This window comes from Theobroma cacao, chromosome 2, assembly GCF_053813885.1.
Source record: "Theobroma cacao isolate CCN51 chromosome 2, ASM5381388v1, whole genome shotgun sequence".
NCBI lineage: Eukaryota > Viridiplantae > Streptophyta > Magnoliopsida > Malvales > Malvaceae > Theobroma > Theobroma cacao.
In genome coordinates, this window is record NC_142640.1 from 13,711,567 (window position 1) to 13,729,488 (window position 17,922).

General features: G+C 31.9%; 1 protein-coding gene across 1 annotated transcript; it reads right to left on the reverse strand.

Moving 5' to 3' along the window:
* Positions 1-15,359: 15,359 nt before the first annotated feature.
* On the reverse strand, positions 15,360-17,823 carry LOC18608871 (Uncharacterized conserved protein UCP015417, vWA). The gene is given in 2 exon segments (XM_088803289.1): positions 15,360-16,983; positions 16,986-17,823. Coding segments are annotated over 2 exon segments (1,827 nt in total). The 5' UTR covers positions 17,410-17,823; the 3' UTR covers positions 15,360-15,580.
* Positions 17,824-17,922: the final 99 nt, after the last annotated feature.

The following is a 17,922-nucleotide window of genomic DNA, read 5'->3' on the forward strand; positions in this document are numbered from 1 at the left end:
TGCGGGGTTTCGATCGGCATTCGGGGTAATGAGTGCTTATCGGGACGTCGCGGCGGTTGTCACGGGCTCGATGAGAGTTTCGGGTCCTGACAATTAAGTTGGTATCAGAGCATGATTTAAAGATCAGAGATTTTGATTTTAAAACTTTGGATTTTAAAGTTTTCGATTTTAAAGTTGTTTTAAGAAATCCACACTGACACTGAGTGACCCCAGATTAAATTAAATTAAGTCGAATAGAATGCATGAGTCTGCATATAGAGACCTATTTGTTTTCAAGGTGTATAAGAGATTAAGTGATTGTCGTTAGACATTCTCCCCCAAGCTGTGGGAGCGATGTAAGTAAGTGGCAAGAGAAGAAAAAGGGAAAACTTAAAACAGACTCGAAAAAGGATCAAGATGATAATGATCCTAAAGATGTTTAGTGCCTTGTTGAAGCTTGTAATAATGTAATCCTAGGCAGATGCAGTATAAGAAGGATAATAATCCCTTGTATAAAAGTCTTAAGAGTTGACTTTTGTTTTGTATAATATAAACGGATGATGGAGTAGTTGTTTAAAGGACAGAAGGAGTATAAAAATCTTTTAGTATGACAAAGGTAGATTAGTAATATAAGTATTGAGGATGAATAATTATCTTAGTGGCAAGATCAGTTATTTTAAATAAGTACTGAAGGCTGAAATAGAAAGCCATTAATGGTTTCAGCAATTATTAGATTTAATAACGATTAAACCTTGCAGCACTATGAATTGATCACCAGTTAACGGGGTTAAGTCAAGGATTATAAATTTGAGTATGGAGGGAATTAAAAAGTGATACCGTAAAATTTTAAGATAAGGAATATAATCGGTTTCGACTATGAGAATAGTGGGATACTATCAATAATGAATCCTTAGGCGTGTGATGAAGTTGTGATCTATTGAACCATATGGGAAGATTGTCCTAAGGTGGGACATAGGACATGAGGATTTTTGGAGATGCTTATGGAGGGAGATATAAATTGTAAAGTATGTTTTTCCCAAGTTTTAATTTATTTGAGAAATTGTCATGGTAAAGATATGTGAATATTGGTAATGAAATATGCCCTAAGGGATGACGGTGGCATATCACATAGATAATATGGATATGTTGGGGTCAGTATCCCGATCATGCATCTGTGATAAAAAATTTACTTAGCTAATTGTGGTATAGACTCAAAAAGGAGCCAAGCCGTTGAGAATGACTAAGGTAGTAACTCCAAAAATGAAAGATTTGTTTTAATTAAGCAGATTCCAACGGCTACATTGAAATAAATTACCTTGTGGAGTATTAAGATCAATAATGTATTGATCAAAGTCAAATCTTAAGAAATAAAGAGGATGAGAGATTAATGAGAAGGAACATCAATGTTAAGTAACGAATTTGTGAATAAAGGATTACGACGGTGGCATAGAAAATGAGTACTATAAAGGATTACTAAGAGGATTTATAATTCTTGTATTAACTCAGTTAAATGAAAAGTGATTAAATGAAGCAACTCTTGTGGTAAACAGCGGAATAGTGGAGTTGATGTAGAGTCTTGTTTATAGTCAGTGACTGCAGCACCGATTATAGATAGGAGGCTACGTAGACTCTTTATCTTGGGAAACCACTTAGTATAATCCTAAATGACATAAAGACTCATGATTGAGAGGATTATTGCTGATCAAACTTCTAAAGGGTAACAATAGATATAAGTGAAGTATTCAAGTTGAGTTGGAAATAAATACGAGGAGAAACTCAAGATTCCCTATAAAGGAGATAACAGGAGAAGTTGAGCATCGAATAAAAGATAATACCCCGCCTTTTATTTGAGTTGATAAGTGAAATTTTGAGGACAAAATTTTATTTTAAGGGGGGTAGTGTTGTCAAATCCTGTTTTGTAAAATAATTATAATGTCATTCACATGCTCGATAGAATGTTTGTATATTTAGGAAGTTCGAGAAATCGTTAAAAGATGATATTGCCCCTAATGGTATCATTAAGTCGATTAAGCCTCGAACTAGTTCAAATAGGAATTTTAAGGTGAAATTAAGAGTTTCACAGTTCAGGGATGACTCAAAATGGTAATTAGGAGTTTGAGGATCAATTCGGAGTTAAATCAAAATTTTCACTATTTAGGGGCAAAATTGTAATTTTTCCACCCGCGAACAAAATTTGAGATTTTGAGAGAATTTAGATAACATTTGATAAATTGAATAATGGTATGAGTATAAGGGATGAAAAATATGTCTATGGGTAATTTTTCAGTTTTTGGGGTAAAAATGTAATTTTTCACTTTACGGGGGTAAAAGTGTAATTTTTAAAATTTTGCTCCACCAAAACTTTGGAAAAGTCTAGAAATTTCATGGAAGACATGGATAAGTGAAGAGGATTGAGTGGTAGAAAAAGAAAGTAAAAAAGATGGCTAGAAAAAAAAAAATATATTCAAAAGGTAAATAAAATAATAATATTTTATTAAGCCTATTAAAAGGCTTAAAAATTCCAGAATTCTTCATTGGGATGGTCAGCCAAAACCAGCAGGAGAGAGAGAAAAATAAGAACAAACCCTAGAGTGAGAAAATTCAAAGAAAAAGTATGATTTTTCAAGGAATCAAGTGTTTAAAGGTATGATTTTTCAAGCTTAGCTTAAGATTTATCATTTCCATGCATTTCCCATCATTTTCCATGGTTGAATCATGTGATTTGAGGATGAATTCAATTCTGAAAAAAAGGGTTAGGAGAGAGAAACTTGTTAGATTAATTTGATTCTAAGTTATGTTAGTGTTTTAAGTTAGTTTAGCATATTTAGGAACAAAACAACAAGAAAAGAATTTATTTTCCTCCATTACCATTATTGGCTGAATTTTCTAGGGGAATATTGGCTGCTGATCTTGATGTTTATTTGAGGAATTATGATGAATAATGATAAATTATGAGCCTAGAAAACTAATGGGAATTTTTGGATCAAAAATACGAATTTTTACCCACTAGGGGTATTTTCGTAATTTGCTATCGAGACTGATAATTTGCACCACACTGAGGAACATTAAGTCAATTTGGGTGCAATTGAGGTATAGAAACTGAAAAAAATTAATTTGAGATTAAATTGGACGCGTTAGTAATTTAATCGGGTAATAGGCCGAATTAGGTCAGCATCGCATTTAAGCGGTAGTCGAATAAGTTGCATGTCATATCATGCATATATACCGAGCCTGAATTGATTTTATAATGGTCAAGCATTGATGTGGTGAATTATGTATTGTACATTGTAGATAGGTGGTGAGCAAATTACACTGGTAAAAGTACAGAAATTGTGCTTGAAGACTGAGATTAGGAGTACATCGACTCCTACAACTGTAAGTGGACAACTTATCGTATTAAATATCTAGAGTTATTATACTTGTTTGATGCTTTTATTGAATGGTGATGTCACGACCCGGAACTCCCCATCGAGCCCGTGACAATCGCCGCGAAGCCTCGACAAACATTCTTCACCCCGAATGTCGATCGAAACCTCGCAAGGCTCTCGTATCAGCTTTCGCACTTCCTTGGTGAGCAATAGTTATCAAATATCAAAATACAAAGGATTACAAATCATTTTCAAATCATAACATAACATTTTTTTTTCTGGCTCACATGGGCATTTTTGTCATTTTTGTCGAAAACCTCGAAACTTGCTAAAAATGTAGTAAGTAAGTCGAAAATATATATTTAATGACTTAAAAACAAATTAAATATCTAAAACATTCATTTGAAGTGAAAATTTGATCATTTGAATATAATAAAAATATGCAATAAAATAAACTATGTTCTTATAAAATAATTTTCATAAAACTATCGGTACATAATTCTTATAGCGTAAAAGTTAATTATATTTATATATACTATAAAGCAAATAACCAAAGCATAAAATTTCTTTTACAGTGACACGTGGGCCCACATCTAACTAAAATGCATCGAAAGTTGGAAACCTACAGCTTTTACCGATTCGAGTCCAAATGAAAGTCCTTGTCAAAGTCAGCTAACTATGGAATTTCCTGAGCCTGAAATGTGAGGAAATGAGGGTGGTGAGATTATAAAATCCCAGTGAGTAAACAGATACCATCTAAACTATCTAAAGTCGAGTAAATGAAGACAATTAAAATAAATCATCATACTGTAATTTCATTACCTTTCAACTCATTTCAACCAAATAAAATCAATCCATAAAAATCGAGAAATCAACTTGGCTTATGAATTTCTTAAAACTTTGGCTCGTGCCAAAACTCATACTCGGTGATACCTTGCGCAGGGCATCCAACCGAGTCCGCCAATGCTGTTAAAATTTCGTATACACTTAAAATATATTTTTAGTTTGAGAAAAATACAGCCGTTCCTTGGCGTTGGCTGAGTTCCCCTTCACGTGGTGGTTTGGCGTGAAGTGAACCCTAAGCTATACCCCAGGAGATACCCTACGCGCCTCTCCGTTCGAGGTAATAATATAATGGAGTTTACCGTGCCCCTCTAATAGGCTGGTCCACGGAACCCCCTCTGCAGTAAATAATTAATATATAATCCACCAATCAATAAAATTCATTTTAGCATGACATGACAATTTATTGCAACCTAGCCTCTCAAGGCTGAATACACAGTATAAATAATTCTAACACCAAAATCAGTTTAGCCATTCATGCTCATTTATTATCATAAGCCATTCAATTCAAAACCATAAATTTGCAACACAAACTAGCAGTCTCCAATTACTCTATTTTCAAAACCAATATTCGATTTTCCAGAAAATTTATAAAATCATTTTATAAAATCACAATTTCTCTTAAAACATAGCAATTTACCATTTAAACTCATTTTTCATAAAATCACACAGTTGTATAAAACTACTCTAGATAATTAAGACGATAATAAGTTCACTCACAATTCTAGGAGTCGATGTACTCCTAATCTCAGTCTCCAAGCACAATCTCTGTACTTTTACCAGTGTACTTTGTTCACCACTTATCCACAATGTACAATACATAATTCACCACATCAATACTTGACCATTATAAAATCAATTCAGGCTCGGTATATATGCATGATATGATATACAACTTATCCGACAACCGCTTAAATGCGGTGTTGACCTAATTCGGCCTATTATCTCCAATTTAACTCCAAATCAATTCTTCTCACTTTCTACACTCCAATTATAATTAAATTACCTCCATGACTGTGAATGAGATTCAATTTATCAATCTCGATAGCAAATTACGAAAATACCCCTAGTGGGTAAAAATTGTATTTTTGCTCTGAAAATTTTCATTATTTTTCTAGGCTCATAATTCATCATTATTCATCATAATTCCTCAAATAAACATCAAGATCATCAGCTAATATTCCCCTAGAAAATTCGGCCAATAATGGTAATGGAGGAAAATAAATTCTTTTCTTGTTGTTTTGTTCCTAAATATGCTAAACTAACTTAAAACACTAACATAACTTAAAATCAAATTAATCTAACAACTTTCTCTCTCCTAACCCATTTTTTCAGAATTGAATTCATCATGAAAACATGTAATTTAATCATGAAAAATAAAGAGAAATGCTTGGGAATAAGAAAACTCAAGCTTAATAGAAAAATCTCACCTTTTTCACTTAATTTCCTTGAAAATTCACACTTTTTCTTTGATTTTCTCTCTCTAGGGTTTTGTTTTTGTTTTCTCTCTCTTCTTGCTGGTTTGGCCGGCCATGGGGTGGAAGATGGGCTGATTTTATGCCTTTTTATAAAGAAATAATAAAATAATAAAGGTATGACACATGGCATCATGTCATTGGCCCGTTTTTAAAATTTTAAAATTTTAATCCTTTTTATCTCCACCACACAATTAGTCAATGGTCAAAATGAGGATAAAGGAAGACCATGTGCTGGAAAAATGTCCTGGTGGTGGAAAATTACAATTTTGCCCATAGGGTGGTAAAATTACCCTTTTACTCCAAATTATACCGAAATTAAAATTTTTCACTTCTAAACCTCAAATCTTACTCCAATAAGTCAAATTATACTCCAATAAGTCAAATGGGGCCAAAAAAAATATTTTCTAAAATTCTTATTTTGTCCCCAAGTGGCAAATGACCATTTTGCCCCTAGATAGCAAAAATTCCGATTTGACTCCAAATTGATCCTCGAACTCCGAATCACCAGATTAAACCATTCTGGGACTTTAAAATTCTTAATTTCATCGTAAATTCTCTATTTAATCTAGTTCGAGGCTTAAATCAACTTTATTGTACCCCTAGGTACAATACCGACTTTTGTAAATTTTTCGGGACTCTCCTAGCATGCAAACATGCTATCCATCACATGTATGTCATGATAAATATTTTTATAGAGTCGGGCTTGTCATCTTCTCCCCCACTTGGATCAACCATATGATCCTTCTTCGGGATTGACTTCGACATCCGGCTAAATATTAATATTTTAATATTATTTTATTAATAAAATATTATTTTATTCTAAAAATTTTATCTTGTCTCCTTGGTAGCCAAAATACCTTATTATGCCTCACTTGATTTCCAAATCTCCTTTTTTTCTCACAAATTCTCTTCTGATAAAATTATTATTATTTTATTATTATTTTCTCACTTGCAAAATATTTCATCCTAAACTACTCTTTTCGTCTTTTATCACTTCTAAGCATTTTAATTGACCTCAATTTGCATTCAATCAACTTTATTTATCACCATATCAAAGTATGGGGTATTTCAGGTGAGCTTAAATTATAAAATATTATGTTTTCTAATTAAAATATTTTTTTAATAAAAATGAGATTTATATTGATTTTGAAATCAAATATTGTTTTAGGAAAATTGAGTATATGGAGACTGTGTTGAAATTTATGATTTTATATGTTATTGAAATTGGGGCTTATAACACTATGGTAGCATGATGGCTAAATTTTTTGGGTTGACATGAAATATATGAACAATTTTGGATTGGTCTCGGTAGACTGAATTACATTTAATTCGTCATATTATGCTACTGAAATTTTTATGGGTCTAGTGGTATATTAAACGGTCACTGTAGTGGTGGGGATTTTCGTGGACTGCCTATGAGAGGGGCACGGTAACCCAATTATATATTTACCTCCGAGGGGAGATGTTGGATGAAGTATCTCCTGAGGTAAGATTTGAATGCACCTCACGGTCACTGTAGTGGTGAGGGTTTTCGTGGGCTGCTTATGATAGGGGCACGGTAACTCAATTATATACTTACCTCCGGGGGGAGATGTTGGGTGAAGTATCTCCTGAGGTATGATTTGAGTGCACCTCACGTTCGGACCACCACGTGAGAGTGAGACTCAGCCAACTCCAAAGAACGGCTGTGTGTTAGATGTGAAAACATATTTATGGGTATGGGTCATTGAACAGCCTTGGCGGTCTCAATGGGATACCTTGACGAAGGTACCAGCGAGAATGATTCTGGCAGGGGCCAATTTTAAGAAATTTATAAGCCGGGAAATTTTGATGAAAAGAAATTGTTTGGTATAGATTGAAACGAATTTTGTGTTATGAACATTATTAGGATATAACGTTTTTATATTGTCTCCATCTACTCGACTTTAGATGCTTTTGATGGTAATTGTTTACTCACTGAGATTATGTAATCATAATCTCACCCTTCTTCTTATCCATTTTTCAGGCTCAGGACAGTTTGTTGATAGTTGATTAAGACGAGAATTAATCTCGGAGTTGCATCATAGGAAGTAAGGGTTCGTAGCTCTACACCTTTTTGGTTAGTTGGGGGCCCACGTGTCATTGTAAACGAAATTTCATACTTTAATTATCTTTATTACTATATGAATAAATTTATTTTACTCTTACGCTACAAAAGTTATTTTAGAAATACTTTGAAAATATTGTGTTTTAAGAAAATAGAATATTTTATTTAATATTTTTATTATATTCAAATAGCTATAATTTTACTTTAAACGAATGTTTTAGACTTCAAAATTTAATTTAAATCATGAAATATGTGTTTCCACTTACATATTACATTTTTTTTTGGATTTCGAAATTTTAAAAAAAAAATGACGAAAATGCCCCTGTGAGCTAGAAAATAATATTTTATTGTTTTGAGTTGGAAACAACTTATGTTTTCTTGAAATGCGAGATTTAATAACTGTTGCTCACCGGAGAGATAAGGAAGTTGATGCTAAGCCTTGCGGGGTTTCGATCGGCATTCGGGGTAATGAGTGCTTATCGGGACGTCGCGGCGGTTGTCACGGGCTCGATGGGAGTTCCGGGTCGTGACACTAAGCATTTTTAAAAAATTAATTAAAATCGATGAAACATAGAGGAAGACCAAACCAACCAAAAAATCGAATTGGTTTGGTTAGTTTGGTTTTGGACCAAAATTTTATCACTTTTTTTTACAAATTATAATTTTAAAACTTATAAACTTCATCCATAATTATAAGATATACAAATTATGTATAAATTAAGTATATGTATATATAAGATATTACTTTATTATTATATAAAATTAATGACATAATTTAGAGGAAATTGTAAGAAATAACCTTCCTCATAAGCCCAATTCAAAAATATCATTTTTTATAATTTTAACTATTTTTGGTCAATTTTGGCATGACTTGACAATAATACCCTTTAAACAATTTCAGACAAATTAAAATGGTTTCAGTTTTCTTTCTCCCGCCATCCAGATAAAAATTTCAAAATTAAATCTCGATTTCTCTTTTTGCTCAAATATGTCTATCTCGCCATTCAATTCGCAGAGATGACATCAAGCTCTTTCTTATTTTGTTTTATTTTTTTGGATGGTGAATCTTGAGGTTCTTAAGGGCGATGAACAGTGATTTTGCTCTTTGCTGGCAGCAATTTTGCTCAGGGAGAAAAAACAGATAAAGCTTGTTTGATGGGTTTTATGGTAGTTTACGGTTTTGTTGTGTTTGGGATTGGGATGATTGTTAAGCATGTTTGCTACAGATTTTGATTTTTTTTATGGGATTTTGAGTTGAAATTATTTAGGAAATATTTTGTAAAGAGGGTATATTTTATTTTTGTATAAAGGGAGCGAGTAAGGTCTCCCGATAGGGATATATTTTCTCTTGCTTTGGAGGGTTTTGGAGTTTTGTAACCTATCTTTTATGAAATGCACAATTTCATGGCTTAGCAAAAAAAAAAGTATGTGTTTTAGGTTCTTGAGTTTATTGGTTTATTCATAGAACCCCAAAATTGAGTTTACTGATTTTTAGGTATTGCGTAACTTAATCATTGTGTGACTAGTTTTTAGGCATTATGTGATTGATTTTAGGCATTACGTGATTAGCTTTTAGACATTGTGTGACTGATTTTTAAGCAATGCCTAAGTCACAAAATGAATTACTAACTAGTCACGCAATGCCTTTCTAACAAATCACACAATACCTATCAACTAGTCACGTAATGTCGTATCAGAAACTAGTAACGTAATGCCTTATCAAAAACTAATCACGCAATGCCCAAAGTTAGTCACGCAATGCCCATCAACTAGTCACGCAATGCTTTATCAAAAACTAGTCACGCAATACCCAAAGTTAGTCATGCAATGCCTATCAACTAGTCACGCAATACCTATCAACTAGTCATGTAATGCCTTATCAGAAACTAGTCATGCAATATCTTATCAAAAACTAATCACGCAATGCGTAAAGTCAGTCACGCAATGCCTAAAAATTAATAACGTAATTCTCAAAAATCACCAAAACTATTAAATTTCATTTAATAAGATCAACAACTTCAAATGATACATCATATTCCATTTAACAACATAATTAACGGATATGAATGCTCAAATGTTCAAAAGTTTTTCTTCATATATAAAAAATTACTTTAAAATGCTTCAAAATGCTCAAAACGCTCACAGGTTTTCTTCGTATATTAAAAACTACTCCAAAATGCTCAAAATGCTTAAACTTTTTTCTTTCTGGTAAGGAATACTCCAGAGATGAATAGTTTGGTGAGGAAAGCTCAAAAAATATGAGTCAGTTTGTGGCGTAAATCTAAACATACTTGATCCATTAATAGGTTTCGGGTTGAGACGTGGAGCCAAATAAATGGGTCGATTTCATTAAAGATAGTTTTGTCTAAATTTTAATTCTCATGGCTAAAAATAGTTAAAATTATGAGGAGGTTTATTGTCAAAAACACGTTATGCATAAGGCCTATTTAAAAAAAGAACCCCATAATTTATATGTTATAATATTTTAATTTTTATATCAAAGTTTGTATAAATAATAACTAATTATAATAATAATATTATAAAAATTAAAATGATAACTAATAAAATTATTAAGTGTATTATATAAATAAAGTTTATTATAAGTTACAGTAATGCTTATGTGTAAATTAAATATAAGTATATATAATATATTACTTTATTATGTATATATGAAATTAATAACACAACTTATATGTTAAAATGTTTTATATCAAAGTTGGTATAAATAATAACTAATTATAAACAATATGTTATAAAAGTAAATGTGATAATTAAAGACGTTATTAAGTGTAATCATATAAATAAAATTTATTTTAAGTCATAGTAATGCTTATGTATAAATTATATATATATATATATATATATATATATATAATGTTTACGAAATTATATATATTCATAACATTTTATATTATGAAACATTACTAAGGTGTAATAATTAAAACATATTAATATGTAAGATATTTACTATCATATATTATAATATTAACATATAAGTTATATCATTTAAAAATATAACTTGTAATTTCATATTAATATAGATTTATAAATAAATAAATAAAACTAAAATTAAATTACTATGATTATGATTTGTATACTTATATATAATAAACTAACATATTTTAAATATATTGTTAATTAAGTTTACTATCAATTCTTTTTAATATATATTAAAAATATTATATATCAATATATATATATATATTTGCAAATATATAAAAAATTAGTTTGAATTTTTGGGTGGATTAATTTACAAATTTAAAACCAAGAACCAATTAAAAAATCAATTGAATTAAATATTTTAGACCAATTGATCTAATAGACTAATTAAATCAAATCGTTTTACTTAAATCACATTTGAATTAGATGAATAATTGATTCGATTGATTTTACTTACCCCTAATCCTTTGGTTCAAGTGATGCCCATGTATACCCAAAGGGACTTTACGCTATCTCTGCTTCACTTGAAGCATACTGCTTTACCTTTTTCGTGCTTTCTCTTTGGACTAAGGAAAAGGGCAAATCAATGTGATATGTTTTTTCCAGTTCTCACATGGAAAATGATACAAGCCTCTCAAATTCAAATTCCGATGAGTTTTTTTTTTTTTTGGTATGCTGTTTTTAACAAATGAAAAATATTTGGAATTTATTTAAAATATTGAAAATTCAAATTCAAATTAGAAGTCAAATGTGGATATAAATAAAAAATATATAAATTTATTTAAATAATCGAAAACTCAAATTGAATTAAAAGTCAAATGTAGATATAAATAAAAAAATTCAAAATTTATTTAAAATATTGAAAACTCAAATTGAATTAGAAGTCAAATGTATATAAAAAATAAAAAACATTTGGAATTTATTTAAAATGTTGAAAACTCAAATTGAATTTAGTGTGTAAGATTGATGTGATAACTAGAGGTGTCAATATGGGCTGGACTAACTTAACCTGACCAAAATTCTTGTGGATTGAAAAAATATAAATTGAGCTGGGTCAATTCATTTTTTACATGAACCATCAAAACTTTAACTTAACCCACCTATTATTAGCCCATAGAGCGAGCTGGGTAAGCTGATTTTTTTTAAAAAAAAATTATTTTTACAATTTTACTTAACAAACTTTCTATCAATAAAATTGTTGTATGATCTAATCTATAAATTGAATAATAAAAACATATTACAAACAAATAAATTACATCAAATATAAATAAGTAAATAAATTATATCAAATATAAATAAAATTTCAAAGTTTAACACAAATTACCATTCTATAAACATAAGTATATAACTAAATAATAAAAACTTCAAAACTCATTTATGTCCTCCTCAATCCTCATCTTCAAGCAAAATAATTAAATTTTATTTGGACGGTAATGATGTCTTAAGGTCTGAATCCTTATTAATTTATTATCTAATATTCATTACCATAAAAGAAAAAAATAAAATTATTAAATTAATTAAATTATTGATTTTTATTGACCCACTCTAACTTGAGAAAGCCCACTGATCAAATGAACTAACTTATTTAAATTTAGTTTTAATTTGGGCCTAAATTTTTAAATTTAACCTATCTCATTTTTAATAAAAAAACAAATTGAATGGGTTAGATCTATTTTGACAGGTACAACACATTTGTCTAATATTCACAAAACCAATTTTATAAATAATAGCTTATTATTTTCGTGAAATGATGGACGTGAGGTGACATAAAATAAATCATAAATAGCATGTGCATATGATCAACTATCCATGTAGTATGTGTGGTAAAGCATCAAAAGCTAAGTGCTCCTTGGTTGGCATCATGTGTATTGATGGAATGCATCATATCAAATCACTTCATTGTCAACAGTAACTCAAAACGTGTACATCATGGTAAGCGTGATTTTGTCATTCCGGTTCAGAAAACTACAGAAAATTATTGCTTTCCGTTTCAGATAGATATTAAGACACATGGGTCATTTAGCATCGATAACATTTTCACTTTGCATTCAACAAATTCGGACACCTAAAAATGGAAAAAGAATAAAAAAAAAGAAGAAAGAGTTTAACCTTTGATCCAGCTTTTACTAAAATGGACTTCTCACTCTTGCATTATCATTCTTGTCCTATATAATTTGATATCTCTTGCAAATATTAGGGATGGAAGGTTGTTAGTCTTTGCCGAGCTTGAAAGCCTTTTCACAATTAGTTGTTCAAAGGAAAAGTAATAAAAGAAGGCAAATACAAAAAAAATAGAAAAGAAAAGAAAAAGAAACCCATAGTAGTGGACTTGTTCATAGACCGTGCAACCCAATAAGATTGTGGGCTTAGCTTGATTGAAGTTAGGGTTTGGACAACTGGAACAAAGATTATTTTTATTTAATTTTAAATTTAAAATATATTTAAAATATTAGCATATTTTTAAATTTATAAAAATGAGAATAGATTTTGAAAAAATTGTTTTGATTAAGAAAAAGATGATGAAAAAAAATTTTTTTTTTGGGTTGAAATTTTCGGTCTTAGGAAATTGATGCCGACAACAACGTCAAAATATGGGTTTGGGAGTCAATCTAGGGTAGGGAAAGAAAAAATGAAAAACAAAACTAAATATGTTTTAAATAATGCCACCAAAACGAAGTCAAAGTACCCAATTGATTCATATTATTCAAATGTTTTTATCAATTTATTCCTTATATTCAAAAATTAATTAATTTAATCTTCAATTTTAAAAATTTATATAATTTAATTCTTCTCCGTTCAATTTTGTTTTCACCATTATTTTAATATAGTGCTAATATGATATGAACATGTTATATGATGTTAATGTGATTTGACATGTTATATCAAAAAGTAATTTTTTTTTTAATGTAGAACCACCTCATTTTATTATTTTTATTTAAAACACATTTATTTTTTCTTTTTCCTTCTTTTCCTCTCTCTAGCTCTTTTCTCTTTCTACTATTCCCTTCCCTGCTCAAGGCCGGCCACCAAACTCAGATTTCGATCCCCAGCTACCGATCTTTAGTGATAAAAAAATTCAAATAAGAAATACCAAAAAATTCATTTTTTCACCATTTTTCTTAATCGGGATAATTTTTTCAAAATCTATTTCGATTTTCTTAAATCTTTTCTATTCCATTTTGTTTAATATTGAGGGAAATACTTGGATTATTTCAAAAGAAAAAAAAAATTGAAATCAAGAATACTGTTCAAACACGAGAGACAATAAATAACATGTAATTTCACAATTAAAAAAAAATTACCATTTAAAAGCAAAGGATAACGGAATATGAGCATAATACTTTTCTAATTCACTATTATTGCCCAACCAAATTGAAAAGTCTGAGCTTGACATTGTCATCACTCGTTCATCAAAGTCAATCTGGACCGTGGAGACTTCACTAATTTTAAGGAATTGTAGGTGCTGATTGTTCCTCTGATACTTTCGTCTTATATAAAAAAAGGTATTTGTACTAACTTAAGAAAAACTAGTGAATTTTCCAAATACTAGGCAAATAATACGAGATCGTATTTGACTAAATTTTCAACCGTTTCAATCCAAGGAATCAAAGCTAAGACATCATTAAACATCAGTAATTAGTATCAAGCAACAAGGAGTGGTGCCAGAAGCAATAGGAATAGGATATTATGGATATGCAAGAAACCAAGTAACTTAGTCCTTAATGTGAAATTTCCAATTAGTATCGGTATCCAAGGAAATGATTATTGAATCACAAGCTCTCAAGCTTGGTGAGGCCCATGGATCTGAGTCTGCCAATTGCAAATGTTTGGAGAACAAGGTTTTGGAATTGTAACCATCAATTCATTTTGGCAGAAGGAAGATATAGTTCTTTTTTTTTTTTTTTGAAAAGCTGGGTTTCATTCAATTCATGATAAATCATATCAACACAACCAGGAGGAGATCAGCCTCCAACCACCAAAAACCATCTGCAAAGATCATCAAGAAACAATCTGCAGATCCTAGAAATCTTTAGATGCCCCAAAAGCAACACATTTAGATCCCCCAACCAGTAGTAAGGTTGGCACAATCTTAGCCAAACACAACAGAGGTAAACTAGGAACAAAACAAAAAAAGAGCCCCCATACATCAACACAATCATTTACAGAAGATTCCAATGACCAGAAAGACAATCAGAAAGACAATAACCAGAAGAAAGATATAGTTGAACATAAAAATCTATAAAAGTTTCAGTATATCACTACAATTAAACCAATATCGAAAATGCAGACAAAATTGATACCCAAATCCCACAACAATATACATGTCAGAGGACACAAAATTACTTATCTACCAAATCCCAAACAGTTCATGGTTCAGATATCTCAAAAAGATCGGTAAGCATAGGCGCTGAAACCTGGACAGCTGCTGTTAATGTTTCGAGAAACAAGTCTCGAGGTTTTTAATTATCAATATTAATCTTGAACATTCATCTGGTTAACAACTACTAAGGGCAACACCAAACCTTGTCAGAAATTAAAATTAAACTTACTCATACAGGCATATTTAACTTTCACAGTGCTAAAATGATCAAACCAGTACAAGCTCTTAGATAAAACAACGTGAATCTGTTATCAACAACAGCCCAGTCAAATATAAAGCACTAATAAACAGAGAATAGACTAGAAAAATATGTTGATGCCAGAATTCAACCAAGGATAACAGCAAACGAGAATTATTGGGCATTCTAGTTAGCAATTTCAAGTAAGACACTAATTAATTATGCAAAAGATTAAGCTGAGCTCCAATAAAAAATAACAGAGCAACTTTTTCATCATTGTCAGAATTCAGAACTACTATGTAAACATCCCAATTACAACAAATGAATTCAATCAAGAACAACCAATTTCTGATACTCCTCACCCGAAATAGCAGCTTCCATGACAGCCTCAGGGTTTATATCTCCATCTTCATCCAATAACATCTTTATCAAATTCTTTGAAAACCCACTAACCAAAGCCACCCCATTTTGACTGCCGGGAACTGGTGTAGTCCTTGAATCTCTCAAATTCCAAAAGACAATTTGTGGAATCGTGTCGCCATACCCTTTCTCAGTAAACTTCCTCACTATAACTTGATAGTCAGTCTCTTAGGGAGACGCTGATGCTTCATCAAACTCCATGTCACTAAACACAAACAACCTTTTAATCGTTTGTTCTGGCTTCAATTGGCCTCGGACAGCAACCTTTAAGATAAGATCAGACACTTTTTGAAAATCAGTGTTCATGCCCCATGCCATGCCCCTCACGAAACAAGTTTTTTCCTTCAAATTTTGACTTTCAACTTTTTGAAGTTTAGGATTTTTGCTGAAAGTAATAAGCTTCCCTTTCCATGGCTCCTCGCTTAGCTCTGACACCAATACTCCCAAAGCAACAGAAACCTCCATTGATATCCCACTCATGCTACCAGAAACATCGCAAACTGCCATGCAGTTTTTCAGCTTTCCCTTTTGTAGTAAATCATTAACCATTCTTTGCCATTAAAGCTCTAGAACATCTCCACCATCGTTATCATCCAACGAGGTGATTATTTCATGAGGAAGCAATGCATCAGCCGCAATTGTGGATTTCCCAGCCTTCACATCCTCCAAATACTTAGAAAACCGCCACTTATCATGCTTTAAAAATTTTTCCTTGTAAAACGTCATAGCCACAGAGGCTACTTTGTTGTAGGGAATTGAATCCCATTTGTTTGCACCAATATACACCTCTAGCAATTCTAAAACTTTATGAAGTGGCACTAGCACTTCTTTCCTCAATCGATCACGAACTCTGTAAGCGTAATGTGCTTCCTCGATGCCTTCATATTCGGGGTAGTTCTCATGAGGGAACATCTTTTTGGCAATACTTTCGCAAAGCAAAGTAGATTTATCAAAAGAAGAGTCAATGGAAGGGCACCACTTAGCAGCAAGACCAACCTTCCTTGATTGACCAAATTTCATCGACTCCATATCGGCCTTAAGACACTCGGCAAAAAGATCAGAGACACGCTCGTATAGGAATCTAAAATCCGGGTCACGTGAGTATCTCTCGAGAACCTTTTTGGCCATAGCAATCTTCTTCTCTTTCCTTAAAGCACTTGCATTTGCCTTCTCAATTTTAGCCATTTCAACAGCATTTAACATTCTAACTTTTTTGGGTACACTACATTTCTGCCCCCTAGTTTTTTCTTTATATTTCTTCGTAAACAGATGTGTCTGAGACTCAAGCGCCTTGTAGTTTTTAGACTGAATTTTCTCTAGTTCCACTCCTCCTTTTAAATCTTCCTAACATCGGAACCTTCAAGCATGCGGTAAAGAATCTCAAGAAGATCCTTGAAATAGCCGAAATCAGCAAACGAATCCAAGTTGCAGGCAAGGGTTTTGGGATGGTGCTTGTGCAGCCAAAACGTTACTGTATAAAACCCTTCCTTGTCAGATTTCCTAGTGCCATGTACACCGCGTAGGTTACAGATGTGTTTAAGAGTGGTCAAAGGGTTGTGGGCCCAGGCTAGATAGAGCCTCTCTTTGAGGGATTTGGGTGGGGTGTCAAGGACCACATGGAAAAACAAGTCGAGGCAAGGGTTGCCTAAGGAAAGAAAAGTGGCTGAACCGTTTTCGGTGAAGCCCATGGGAGGCAAGCTATTTGCTTTGTTGAAATCGGCCACCATGAGATCCATGAAGGGGCTGGTGGTGGTTTGGGGCTGTGGCCTTGGTGTGGTTGGGTGGCCGAGCTCAGGTGGGCCTAGGAGGGGTGGAGGAGCTATTGTTGATCTATTGTGGATGGGAACAGGAAATGGTTTTGGTGTGGAGATTGATAAATGGAGTGAAGAGATGGGGGTTTTGATGAAAAGAGATCTGCTTTCATGAGATATTTATACCGTCTGCCTTACCTTGGTCACCAAGTAAACAACTGTTTTTTTTTCTCTCTTTTAAGTCTACTTTAAATAAAGACTTCACAGTAAGGTTCCAACTCTCTTTCTACGTGTCCATGATCACTGCTTTTATTTTTTTCCCTTTATTTTTTAAATATACAAGTGTTATTTCCTTATTTATAATCAGTGGATAATGATTCCCATTTATCTTCCTTGATTTTCTGCTAAGGTTTTGGGATCTACCATGCTTTCTAATTGTATTGTGATTGATATATGAATATTGGGTTATCATGTTTTTTACTGGGCAGTAGCGGCAGA